Source organism: Gasterosteus aculeatus, chromosome 7 (genome assembly GCF_964276395.1).
Source record: "Gasterosteus aculeatus chromosome 7, fGasAcu3.hap1.1, whole genome shotgun sequence".
In the NCBI taxonomy this organism is placed as follows: Eukaryota; Metazoa; Chordata; class Actinopteri; order Perciformes; family Gasterosteidae; genus Gasterosteus; species Gasterosteus aculeatus.
In genome coordinates, this window is record NC_135694.1 from 567,763 (window position 1) to 580,241 (window position 12,479).

The 12,479-nt window shown below is 42.1% G+C and overlaps 2 protein-coding genes and 1 long non-coding RNA gene across 4 annotated transcripts; 2 read left to right on the plus strand and 1 right to left on the minus strand.

Moving 5' to 3' along the window:
* Positions 1–614: 614 nt before the first annotated feature.
* On the plus strand, positions 615–3,559 carry LOC120822196 (HLA class II histocompatibility antigen, DP alpha 1 chain). 2 transcript variants are annotated; one of them, XM_078105939.1, is made up of 5 exons: positions 781–1,210; positions 1,372–1,610; positions 1,725–1,970; positions 2,511–2,795; positions 2,891–3,559. In XM_078105939.1, the coding sequence occupies exons 2-5, from the start codon at positions 1,538–1,540 to the stop codon at positions 3,010–3,012; spliced, it is 726 nt and encodes a 241-aa protein (XP_077962065.1). In that variant the 5' UTR covers positions 781–1,210; positions 1,372–1,537; the 3' UTR covers positions 3,013–3,559. The 2 variants fall into 2 exon arrangements, with proteins under 2 accessions (XP_077962064.1, XP_077962065.1); XM_078105938.1 differs by having other exon boundaries at positions 615–1,610.
* Positions 3,560–7,876: 4,317 nt separating this feature from the next.
* On the plus strand, positions 7,877–10,846 carry LOC120821928 (H-2 class II histocompatibility antigen, E-S beta chain). The gene is made up of 6 exons (XM_078105934.1): positions 7,877–8,022; positions 8,136–8,408; positions 9,710–9,923; positions 10,063–10,130; positions 10,213–10,326; positions 10,521–10,846. Exons 1-6 carry the CDS (start codon positions 7,968–7,970, stop codon positions 10,544–10,546), a joined length of 750 nt encoding a protein of 249 aa, XP_077962060.1. The 5' UTR covers positions 7,877–7,967; the 3' UTR covers positions 10,547–10,846.
* LOC144410274 (uncharacterized) lies at positions 9,278–9,626 on the minus strand. The gene is made up of 3 exons (XR_013468214.1): positions 9,495–9,626; positions 9,389–9,408; positions 9,278–9,321 (listed from the first exon to the last, which is right to left on the minus strand). It is a non-coding gene; the product is annotated as an uncharacterized LOC144410274 (long non-coding RNA).
* Positions 10,847–12,479: the final 1,633 nt, after the last annotated feature.

The window sequence follows — 12,479 nt, forward strand, 5'->3', positions numbered from 1 at the left end:
GTAACGTCGGGGACGCAGAGCCCTTTGGCAAGGCAGCAGTTTGTAGAGCTGTGAGCAAAGTTCCCCTGTTTCCCGACACAAACCTCTTAGAACATCAGAGAGGAATCCCACAGGAATGCAGGTGACTGATGTAGAAATCATATTTTAGATATTGTTAGTTATGATACGGGGCGGCACGGTGGCGTGGTGGTTAGCACTGTTGCCTCACAGCAAGAAGGTCCTGGGTTCGATTCCGCCCAGTGGCCTTTCTGTGTGGAGTCTGCATGTTCTCCCCGTGTCTGCGTGGGTTCTCTCCGGGTTCTCCGGCTTCCTCCCACAGTCCAAAGACATGCTCTGGGGATCAGGTTAATTGAGGACTTTAAATTGCCCGTAGATGTGTGAATGTGAGTGTGAATGGTTGTGTGTCTCTGTGTAGCCCTGTGATTGGCTGGCGACCAATCCAGGATGTACCCTGTCTATCGACCGAAGTTGGCTGGGATGGACTCCAGCCCCCCCGCGACCCTGTGTGCAGGATAAGCGGTTTGACGATGGATGGATGGATGGATGGATAGTTATGATACGTTCTGCTGCCACCTCAGACGCTCAGCTGTCATTATGCAGGGTGTGACCGGACGCAGATTATGGTTGTGAACTCCTCGTATGTGTTCATCATCATCATCATCATCATCGTCCTCCTCCTCATCCTCATCATCAGGTCAATGTGATAAGTGTGCTGTGTGTCGTTCCGTGTCCTCAGGTCTGCCTGGTAACCGATGACTCATCAGCAGCTCTGCTTCCCATTGGCTGCTGAGGAGGAAGTGAAAGTGAAGAGCGGGACTTTCCAGCACGCTGCTGCGTTCAGGCGCTGCAGGAAACCTGAGCGTCTTGTATCTGTGGTATTGGGAGGTCCTGGCTGCTCTGAGGCCCCTGAAGGCCTCCAGCGGTCCGACTGGTTCTGGTGGTGAACAGAACGAGGAAACTGGAACTTTTAACTTGTTTTCACATTAAAAAGTGAAAAGTGTTTCTCGTGTTTCACAGCTTCTCTTTCTGTGAAGAGTCGCTTTCATCACGTTACAAAATCACAGCTTCTACTTTAATCCTCCATCCATTCAGGGTCGGGGGGGCAGCAGGTTCCAGATGCTTCTGGAGGGTCCTGAGGCCTTCGATACTTCCTAGTTCCCTCAGATGACTCCTTGGACCGAAGGAGGAGCGTCTCAACTTCACGTCTTCTGTATTCATTCCTTCTAAACAATCATCTCGTGAATCTTAATGTTGAAGATGAATCTTTAGTTTAACATCTGTATTTAAAGGCTTTATTCTGAAAAGCCTCTATGAACACAGTATTGATTATTGATTGAGTGGCGTCCGTCTGTCCTCATGTCTGGATATCAGAAACCATGTGAGCAGCAGTGTTTCTCTACCTGGACACTGATGACATCACGCCAGCTCTGCTCTCTCATTGGCTGCTGAGGCAACGAGCTCCGCTGCTGCTGCAGTTTCTCTCAGTTCTCTTCAGAAGGTTCAGAGTCTCAGTCTGGTTCTGGTCCACAGAGAGCTGATGAAGACCAAGACGATGATGAAGATGATGGTCGTCCTCGTCCTCTCTGGTGTCTTCTGTGTCTCAGCCGACGGTGAGTTTCTGTCTCACTTTTAAACTCATGTTTCAGTTCTGATACAAATAAACAGCCTCTTTGTTTACTAACAGACTGAACAACAAACAAACAAACCTCGTGTTTTCTCCTCAGGTCCACATAAGGACATACGTGTTCTTGGCTGTTCTGACTCTGATGGAGAGGAGATGTACGGTCTGGATGGAGAAGAGCTCTGGTACGCAGACTTCAAACACGGCAAAGGAGTCAAACCTCTGCCCAGTTTCGTGGATCCAATGGAGTACCCAGGATTTTATGAACAAGCTGTGGGTAATCAACAGATCTGCAGAATTAGCCTGAAAATTGTAGCGAACGTCCTCAAGGACGTCCCACTGGAGAAAGGTAAAGACACTTCATACTTATTATACTTTGTATACACATATATACTTGTATACTTATATATATATGTATTATTTTATTTGTCATTAAAGTGTTTTAACGTCTGACTTTCTGTTATTAAACAGTTTTATGTGACATGAAGTAAAAACAGCTTCATGAAATCATTTGATTGTGTTTACTTGTTTGTTCTTTTAGCTGCTGGAATTTATCTTCTGTATTTACACTTTAAGTCAAACGTCTATTTAAGATATTTATTGTTGACTTTAGAGGTAAACAACAACAACAAGTCAACACCTACAGATAAACACCAGTCTGAAGAACAACAAACAAACAGTTTGTTTACTCACAAACTCCAGATGTTGACGTAGGTTTCAGGAGGAGGACTCTGCTCCTTCAGGTCTCTGGGGAACCAGGTGGGTGGAGGTCAGGAGAACGTGGACAACAGGGTTCATCTGAGGCACCAAACCAGAAGCCAGAATGAATCCTGAAGGTCAAACTGGTTCTTCATGAGAGGGATTCTAATAAGAGCTTCTCTCTCTTTAGATCCTCCTTCCAGTCACATGATCTACCCCAAAGACGGCGTGGAACTGGGAGAGAAGAACTCGCTCATCTGTCATGTGACTGGTTTCTATCCTGCTCCAGTGACGTTCTCCTGGACCAAGAACCAGGAGAACGTCACTGAAGGATCCAGCAGGAACGTTCCCTACCCCAACAACGACGGAACCTTCAACCAGTTCTCCACCCTTGAGTTCACCCCAAAGCTGGGAGACATCTACAGCTGCATGGTGGAACATCTGGCCCTGGACCATCCACTGGTCAAGTTCTATGGTGAGACACAACAAACAACTCACTTGTGTCTCCAGATGTGGAGGCTGAGCTTCATGTCTCCAGATGTGAAGCTGAAGGTGTCTTTCTGTCTCCAGATGTGCAGGTGTCTCAGCCCAGCGTTGGACCAGCGGTCTTCTGTGGAGTCGGTCTGACTGTTGGTCTCCTCGGCGTCGCTGCTGGAACCTTCTTCCTCATCAAAGGAAACGAGTGCAGCTGATTGGTTAATGATCTTCATCATGTAGGAGTCTCATCTTCATCATCTTCATCATCTAATCCAGTCTAATTAATGTTGTTAATTATCTCTGAATCTCATTCATTTATTGAATTAATCTTCTGCTCTTATTTTGAAATAACGATGACGGCGTCGCGATGATCTCATCTTGTTTTCTCTCATCTGTTTCTTTTAATAATAAACTCTAAAATAAGAAGTCAGACCAGTTGACCTTTGACCTCTGCTTGTGTCTCAGCAGCACTTTTAACAGTTTGAAGAACACGACGTGTTTAAAGTATAAGAACTAAATTCAGAATGAATCTTCTAAACATGTTTGTCTGTAAGAAGCTCAGTGGCTTTTATTCATTTATGGGAAAATGTTTCTTTTCAAGTAATTATGATTAAAAATCAATAAACTGACTCAGCTGTTTATTAAATGTTTCCTTTTATTGATCTTCAGTATTTGTACGACTGACTCAACTTGAACCATTTAGCTTGGAGACAAGTTATGCTAAGCTATGCTAAGCTACTAAAATAAAAGCCTTTTCCTAAATGAACTGTTTCTTTATTATTATTAAATGAAAATGAATATAACTTGTGTGTAATGTGAGATAATTGTAGATTTTGTTGTAGAGGCTCAGAGCTGATTTTAAATACAACATATTCCACACACAGACACACACACACACGCACACACACACACACACACACACACACACACACACACACACACACACAAACAGCTTGAAGATAATTTGCGGTTTTATTAAAGATCAATGTTAAATGTATGATATATAAATATATTAATTAAATATATTAAACAGTCTGATTATGTTTGTTTATTGAGATTCTGTAACATGATTTTAGAAATGTTGATTTCACTGAACAATAAAACAGTTTTTACTGCTTACACATGTTGTCAAAACTAAGTCTCCTTCTTTCAAAACTCTACACACAATTCTCAAAACTGCAAACACAAAATGCAAAATGCCATAAACACGTGTCAGAATGAAGCTTCTGCATCAAATGACAAACTCTTCTTCCATAATAGTAAATGTTGGGATGTAACATGTAAACACTGCTGTTAAATCTGAAGCTCTGCTCTTTCATAGGTTACATCTACATTTCAATACAGCGTTCTACAGCGACAGTGACGTGTTGAGAGGGGTAACAAGTACACGGGAAACACCAATGAGATGTAGATACAGAAGATAATTAACATTACTGTTGTATACATTAGCATACAACAACACTATAAAGTATATTCTTTACAGTAGAATACAGTAGATTGTGTGTGGGGTCCTGGTCCAGGAATCGGCAGGGGGGGCAGAGGGGGGGGGTGCAGGGGGGGGGCAGAGGGGGGGGGTGCAGAGGGGGGGGGGGGGGGGGGGGGTGCAGTCCCTGGTGCTCCATCTCTGCTCCGGCTTCCACATCACAAGATTCTCTCTTGCCAAACATGGAGGGAAGCATCTCCTAGCATAGCGTATCCAACCTTGGACAGAGGCCACTTCTACGTCCCCACATGTCCTCCGTCGCCCGGGGAAGCGGCGTGCGTTGGCGGGTTGGCGATCACACACTTCCCAGCGCCGGGCTGAGAAGAATTCCTCTATGGGATTTAGGAAAGCTGAACATGGGGGTGGGTACAGAACTACACATTGTGGATGGGTGGCAAACCCGTTTAGGACCAGACCAGCCCGGTGAAAACTAACATGGTCCCATAGAACCACGAATCCAGCACGCGCCTGATCTGGATCAGCGACAAGCTGTGTGATCTTCATCCAGAACAGTGAGTTTCTGTGTGAGAAATGTGGCCGGTGTTGTATGGACCCGGTGTGATGGAGGACCCCATTTTGAGTGAACAGGCCCACTAAAGCAGTGATTAGTTAGTGATCAGTTAGGCAACTAGTGTTTGCACAGTGAGGAGTGTCTGTGTGACCTGGTAAATACGTGTAGCATTTTGATTGGTTGTGTTTGGAAAAGTAAAGCAAGTCACTTCCTGATCGATCTTTGTGTTTTAGGTAGAGAATTGTGTGTAGTGTGTTTTACGCGATAGAAAACGGAGTCAAAGGCTGAGAAATAGCTTATGGTTTTGCAGATTTGGCAGGTAGTTCTGCACTTTGAGTCGGAGGTTTCAAAAATTGTGTGACGTGAAAATATGTTGTGTGTAAGCAGTTGGTAAAAACTGTACATATATATGTAATACAGTTTTTTACGACATAGACATGGATAAACACTAAAATCAAAAGTATTACGCAATTATCAAAACCTTCACTCAAGGAGCAAAACAACGGCTCAGATTTGTACCACAATAAGCACACGTCAACATCACACTTTTTGTGAAACAATACACACAAGTGATTTGCAAAACACTAAACACACTTTTATGCTTTAGACACAGACGTGTACCAAGATGTCCATTTCTTGCAATTCCAAAGAACTGCAAGTCAAATGACCACACTTTGTGGCAATTAGTTGAACACAGCCATCAGGTGCGCAAACACATGATTGCTTAATTGTAGACACAAAAATCAGGTTTGAGCACTATGAAAATGCAGCAGGTGAGTTCACCTATCTTCAACCAAAATGGAAGGAATCAGAGGGAGAAGAGCGAGGGTGAGAGGGGGAATCCGAGGAGGAGCAGCAGCAGCAGGTAGAGGTAGAGGAAGACCTGAAGCAGGAGAGGCTCAAAGAAGAGGACCAAATTTGTCAGATGAAATTCGTGCCACACTTGTTGACCATGTAGTAAACCATGGGTTGACGCTGAGGGAGGCTGGACTACGAGTTCAGCCGAATCTTAGCAGATTCACAGTGGCATCTGTCATTAGGATCTTTCGACGAGAAAACAGATAAAAAATAATCTGTTTACAGCTGCTTATTGTATGCACCATATCAGCACTTTTGATACCCCTTCCTGTGACATTTTACAGTAGGTTACATGTATCTTGTTCTACATAGGATTGAGGCTCGAGCACAACAAGGAGGAAGGCCGCCAATATTCAACCAACAGCAAGAGAGATTGTTAACATGGTTCCAGGCAATAATGCAATGAGACTTCGAGAAATCCAAGCTAACATTATTGGCGACCATGACATTTTCCATGATGTCAATCAGGTGTCTATTTCTACACTCGCACACATCCTGACCAAAAATCAGGTTATGATGAAGCAGATTTATTGAGTGTCTTTTGAGCGTAACTCCGAGAGGGTCAAGCAGCTGCGGCATGAGTATGTGGAGGTATGTATTGTTCACTTTAGTACTATAGTGTTGCATACCTTTATGCATGTACTGTATAATAAATATATGCTGAACTACACAATCTTGTCTTTCACTGTTTTACAGATGGATGCTGAGGCAATCCCTCAGGTAGGTGTGTGTCCTCACAAAGGTTAGAAGGAGAGGCAGAAACATCATTGGCCAGAGGGCGATTATCAATGTCCCGCAGCAACGTGGGGGTAACATCACCCTTTCTGCTGCCATCACCCAGAATGGGGTCCGCCACCGTCATGCCAATATGGGCCCATATAACACAGCTCACATTTTTGGACCAATTGCAAAACATCATCACTGCAGTTAACCAGATGCACCAGATGCAATTCACTGTCGTCTGGGACAATGTTTCATTCCACTGTTCTGGTCCAGAACTTGTTTCAACAGTTTACACTTCTTTACCTCCCACCATACTCTCCATTTCTTAACCTTATCGAGGAGTTTTTCTCGGCATGGCGGTGGAAGGTGTACGATCTCCGGCTCCAGGCTCAGGTACCACTCATTCAGGCCATGGAGGAGGCCTGTGACCAAGTTGACGCTGTGGCAGTACAGGGATGGATTCGACATTCCAGACGGTTCTTCCCCCGCTGTCCAGGAACATTGGTAATTGCCCTCTGCCCCCCCGCTGTCTGGCCAATGAGGATATTCCCTGTGATGTGGATGAGATTCTCTGGCCGGATCCATCTAGGCGGAGAGATGATGCATAGTACAGTATTTTGGTTTTTTTTGGTACTGGATATAATGTTTGTCTGACAGCTTACAGTGTTCTGCAGTTCAGTTGTTTTCGTTGTGATCCTCCATGTTTGACTGGTTTGTGTTTATGGAGATAATTAAATCATCTCTTCATCAGTCTGCAGCATTGGCCTGTGTGGTGTTTGGTGAATTTATTGAATATTTGCACTTTCTGTGTACTTCACTTACACTACTCTCATCGGTGAGAAGTAGAGTTGCTAAAAGTGTTTTAGGTTTATAACAGCAGTGTGTAAGTGGTACAAACAGAATTACGTCATATGCAACGTGTGTGTTTCATACGGTAACAAAATATGGTTTTGTTAAATTAGTGTATAGTTTTTACAAGAGTGTTTCATTTTGCAAAGGACCTGAGGTGTTTTGCTCATCGGGTGTGTGGTTGTGCTAATTGTAATGGAAAAAAAATAACATCAAAATATTGTTTAAGCGATCGAGAAAATTTGTACCAGTAAATGATTCATGATAAATAATCAATAACGGCTTCATTCAGCTAAAAGGTTTTTAGTGTCATTGTAGTCAGACAGTATGTGAACAACAGTAAAAGTACAAGATGAAGACACATTATTAGATAAATGAATCATAAATGACCAGATGACCAACTACAAACAACACATGAAACTTAACGATATTTAATTGTGGTAAAAGTAATAACAATAATCATAATAATGTTAATCTGGCTGTTAATAATAATACAAATCATGACATAATGATCATAATATCCTTATCACTGTATTAATAAAGTACCATGGTGTCCTCAACAGTAATACTTGTATACTTGTATACTATTAGTACAATAGCACGTAGCGCGCTGGCGCTCACTCTGCTGATGTTGTCTGCCTGGTAACAGGTGATGACGTCGCTGACGTGGGTCACGTGACCTCCGCTCCGCTTTTTACAGCCGCTCTCAGCGCGTCTTTGTCACTTTGTCCGGTGAACACAGAGACATGGCTCCATCCTTCATCAGCGTCTCCCTCCTCTTCATCGGCCTCCACGCAGCAGGTAGGATCAATACTCATCAACACTGATCAATAAAGTGATCAATGCACCGCCTGTTTGTTTGTAGACTGATCAGTAATCAATAACAGTGATCACTGATCCTATCTGTTCTTCAGATGGATTCATGGTGTTTTGGACGGATGAATGTGTCTTTAACTCCACGGAGCTGAAGGACATCGAGTACATCAGGTCTTTTTACTACAACAAGTTAGAACTCACGAGGTTCAGCAGCTCAGTGGGGAAGTTTGTCGGCTTCACTGAGTACGGAGTGAAGAACGCTGAATACTGGAACAACAACCCTTCAATTCTGAGTGCTATGAGAGCTCAGAAGGAGGGTTACTGTCTGAACAACATCCAGATCTGGTACAACAATATGCTGACTAAGTCCGGTGAGTCAGAGCGACATTATTATTATCACATTATTATAAATGTCATTACATTATTATCACATATTGATCAAATAACATGAACTAAACGCTGACGTCAGACTGAAGTCTTTCTCCACCTTGTGGTGAAGTTGTGCTACTACAGCTCCGACTAATATTACTACTTATTCATGTGCTCATCACTCATCACCTCATCGGACCCGAGAATCACTTCTTCATCTTCTCATGAACATTTTATATCAAATCAATCCATTAAATCGATCCAATCAGGAATATTACAAAGTCATTTAGTAAAATGACTTAAATAAATAAAGTCTGCTGTATTTAACTTCAAATCTGAGCTTCAACTTTGTAAAATAGTTTAAAATAGTTTATAATAGTTAATATAATAAAATAAAAGAGAAAATCACCCGGTAGTTTATTCTAAAGTAATGATCATTTATTAGTAAATCCAACTAGAACCTGATACACATCTTCTGTAATAAATGATTCACGTTGTTATACATATTTTATATAGTTTACTCGTGTGGTTTAATATGTAAAACATTTATAAATAATATAATGATGTTGTTTTACACCAAATCAAATAATATAATTATATGATCAAATATTAAACAGAAGAAACACTTTGAATTCAAGTATCAAGTATTTATGGACACTTTATGGATATTATTGAGTAGAACGTTAATGTTCTAGTACCTCTTTTATATTACCAACAAACACCTTTTACAGTTTGTGAGAAGCTTTTATACTCAATGGGAACCTTTTAGAACCTGTAGAACCTTGTAGAACCTTTTAGAACCTGTAGAACCCGTAGAACCTTTTAGAACCTTTTAGAACTTGTAGAACCTGTATAACCTTTTAGAACCTTTTAGAACCTGTAGAACCTTTTAGAACCTTGTAGAACCTGTAGAACCTTTTAGAACCTGTAGAACCTTGTAGAAGCTTTTAGAACTTGTAGAACCTGTAGAACCTTTTAGAACCTTTTAGAACCTTGTAGAACCTGTAGAACCTTTTAGAACCTGTCGGACCTTTTAGAACCTTTTAGAACCTGTAGAACCTTGTACAACCTGTAGAACCCTGTAGAACCTGTAGAACCTCTGTGGGACGGTTCTCTACCAGCGGCGTGCGACGTAGTTCCATAAGTTTCCTCTTTGGTGTCAGAGTGTTTTTATCTGTGAGTACATGACTGGTACTTGTACTGCAGCTGGTACTACTGCTACTACCTTAAGTACTCCTAGTACTAATACTCGTACCTGTGAGCTCATAGAACAAACCCTCACCATGTCATATATTGTCTCCAGCTGAGCCCTACGTCAGGCTGCACTCTGAGACGCCCCCTGGTGGTGGACCTTTGTCCATGTTGGTCTGCAGCGTCTATGACTTCTACCCCAAGAAGATCATAGTGAGGTGGACCAGAGACGGACGGCCAGAGACCACCGGGGTCACTTCTACCGACGAGCTGGCAGACGGGGATTGGTACTACCAGACCCACTCCCACCTGGAGTACACGCCCAGGTGAGTCCACCTCCACCTCCAGGTGGTGCAGGTCCAGCCAGCTTGAGCTCCGATAAGTCAAGTTGGTCCAGGTCCAGGTGGTCCAGGTGGTCCAGGTTGATGAGGACATCCACTGATGTGCTGGTTTGTGTGTCAGCAGGTCTGGAGAGAAGATCTCGTGTGTGGTGGAGCACATCAGTCTGAGTAAACCTCTGGTTACCGACTGGAGTAAGTACCTGTCTGTCTGCATACCGGTCTGCCTGCCTCTCCACCTGTCTCTCTGCTAACCCGTCCCCCTGTCTGTCCTCAGACCCGTCCATGCCCGAGTCTGAGAGGAACAAAGTCGCCATCGGAGCCTCAGGACTGATCCTGGGTCTGACTTTGTCTCTGGCTGGATTCATCTACTACAAGAGGAAAGCCAGAGGTCAGAACACACCGATGTCCTCTGATGGGTCAGATTGGTCCAGAATAAGAGGAGACCTTCAGCAGGTCCACCAGAGTCTGGACCTGGTTCACCTGCTCCCTCTGACACCTGTCTGGTGTTTCAGACCAGTTCAGTCTGGTTTCAATGGTCCGGTATCTGCATTTAATGCTGATCTGTTCTTCTCTTTAAACCAGGACGGATCCTGGTTCCCAGTCACTGAACCGGTCCTGGTCTTGGTTCTGGTCCTGCTGCTCGTCAGATGGAAAAGCCGGACTGGATCAGATGTGGATGGGTGCTGGATCAGGTTCTGGTGCATCACAGCTGGATGTGGACTCTGCTTCTTCTACGTGTGACTCACAGCTTTTCTGTGTGAAATCAACATAAACGACTCGATAAGTTGAAATGAGACGTGATCAGTTATCTGAATGATTTGGGGCTCGTTGCTTCTGTGATTCTTACATTTATATTTTCTTACTGCAGTGAAACGTGTTACAAACACAATAAACATCAGACAACTGGGTTTCTGTCAGAGTATTTTTACTGTTTAGTACAAGTACTTCTACTGGAACAGCTGTTCTCAAATACTATTAGAATTAGTACACATCTACTTGTGTTAAATAAGTATTTTTTCTACTTAGTAGAAGTACTTATACATCAACATAGTAGATGCACTTTGTTGTAGAAGAACAACTAGTTTACCATAAACATTTTCTGGGCCTTTTTTTTTTAGCAAAGACCAAATTACATTTTATGTATATTTCCGTTCTACATATTCATTACTTCATTAAAAAATCCTCCCATATTTCAACTCTCTAATCTGTATTTTTAAATGTTGCTTAAATGTAAATTCATTATGAAATTGAAATAGTTCTACATAATTCTATCTCATTTATTTAGTCATTTCATTTATTTGAACAGATGTTTAATTTTTAGTGCTGAGCAACAATTACAATATGTAATCGTGATTAATTAACTAAATTCAATAATGAATTCAAAAGTACTGCACTTTTATTTTAAATGTACTATTATATGAACAAAAGTACAATTACATTTGGTTTGCAAACACTTGACATTTAACCTTTTTTTCTGAACCAGGTACCAGCAGAAATATGTCTTTTATTATTATTAATAATAATATTATATTCTTTATGTTATCAGGGAGCAGCACATTCTGTGTTCAGTAGTGTTGGTACATTGATGTACATAATACTTATTGATGTATATAAGAAGCAGTTCTGTACATGGAGGGATTCAGGTGAGAGGAACAACCTGGAGGAGAACTACGCGTGAAGAGTTCTGATGAAGAGCAGCTTGTTCTCACGTCTGGTGTTTGTCAATCAATACGTTCTGTTATCAATAAGTTCTGTTATCAATACGTTCTGTTATCAACAAGTTCTGTTATCAATACGTTCTGTTATCAATAAGTTCTGTTATCAATACGTTCTGTTATCAATACGTTCTGTTATCAACAAGTTCTGTTATCAACAAGTTCTGTTATCAATAAGTTCTGTTATCAATAATTTCTGTTATCAATAAGCTCTGTTATCAATACGTTCTGTTATCAACAAGTTCTGTTATCAACAAGTTCTGTTATCAATAAGTTCTGTTATCAATAATTTCTGTTATCAATAAGCTCTGTTATCAATACGTTCTGTTATCAACAAGTTCTGTTATCAACACGTTCTGTTATCAATAAGTTCTGTTATCAATAACTTGGTTCCATCAAGGTTTTAAATGAAAAGGGTCACCTAAGAGTTTTCTCCATTTCTCCTGTGAGCTTGAAGACGAGTCCTTGACCCGCCCCCAAAGGTGACAGGTGAGCGTCCCTGCAGATGTCGACACATCTGTCACAGCGAATGAGCTCAGAGGGGAAAATATGAAGCGGTGACTTTAGTGACTTAAAGTAATAAATCAGAGAAACGTAAAGACTGGAAGGGAAGGACAGTAAGACGTGACTTTAGTCTGACGAGATGGACGAGACGAACAGGGACAGTAAAACGTGACTTTAGTCTGACGAGATGGACGAGACGAACAGGGACAATAAGACGTGACTTTAGTCTGACGAGATGGACGAGACGAACAGGGACAGTAAAACGTGACTTTAGTCTGACGAGATGGACGAGACGAACAGGGACAATAAGACGTGACTTTAG

Excerpts from the sequence above, each read along its gene's own strand:
- LOC120822196 (XM_078105938.1), top strand. The coding sequence starts at position 1,538 with ATGAAGACCAAGACGATGATGAAGATGATGGTCGTCCTCGTCCTCTCT. Across the intron at positions 1,611-1,724 it reads CTTCTGTGTCTCAGCCGACG|GTCCACATAAGGACATACGT; the intron begins GTGAGTTTCTGT and ends TTTTCTCCTCAG. Across the intron at positions 2,796-2,890 it reads TCCACTGGTCAAGTTCTATG|ATGTGCAGGTGTCTCAGCCC; the intron begins GTGAGACACAAC and ends TTCTGTCTCCAG.
- LOC120821928 (XM_078105934.1), top strand. The coding sequence starts at position 7,968 with ATGGCTCCATCCTTCATCAGCGTCTCCCTCCTCTTCATCGGCCTCCAC. Across the intron at positions 9,924-10,062 it reads CACCTGGAGTACACGCCCAG|GTCTGGAGAGAAGATCTCGT; the intron begins GTGAGTCCACCT and ends GTGTGTCAGCAG. Across the intron at positions 10,327-10,520 it reads CTACAAGAGGAAAGCCAGAG|GACGGATCCTGGTTCCCAGT; the intron begins GTCAGAACACAC and ends TCTTTAAACCAG.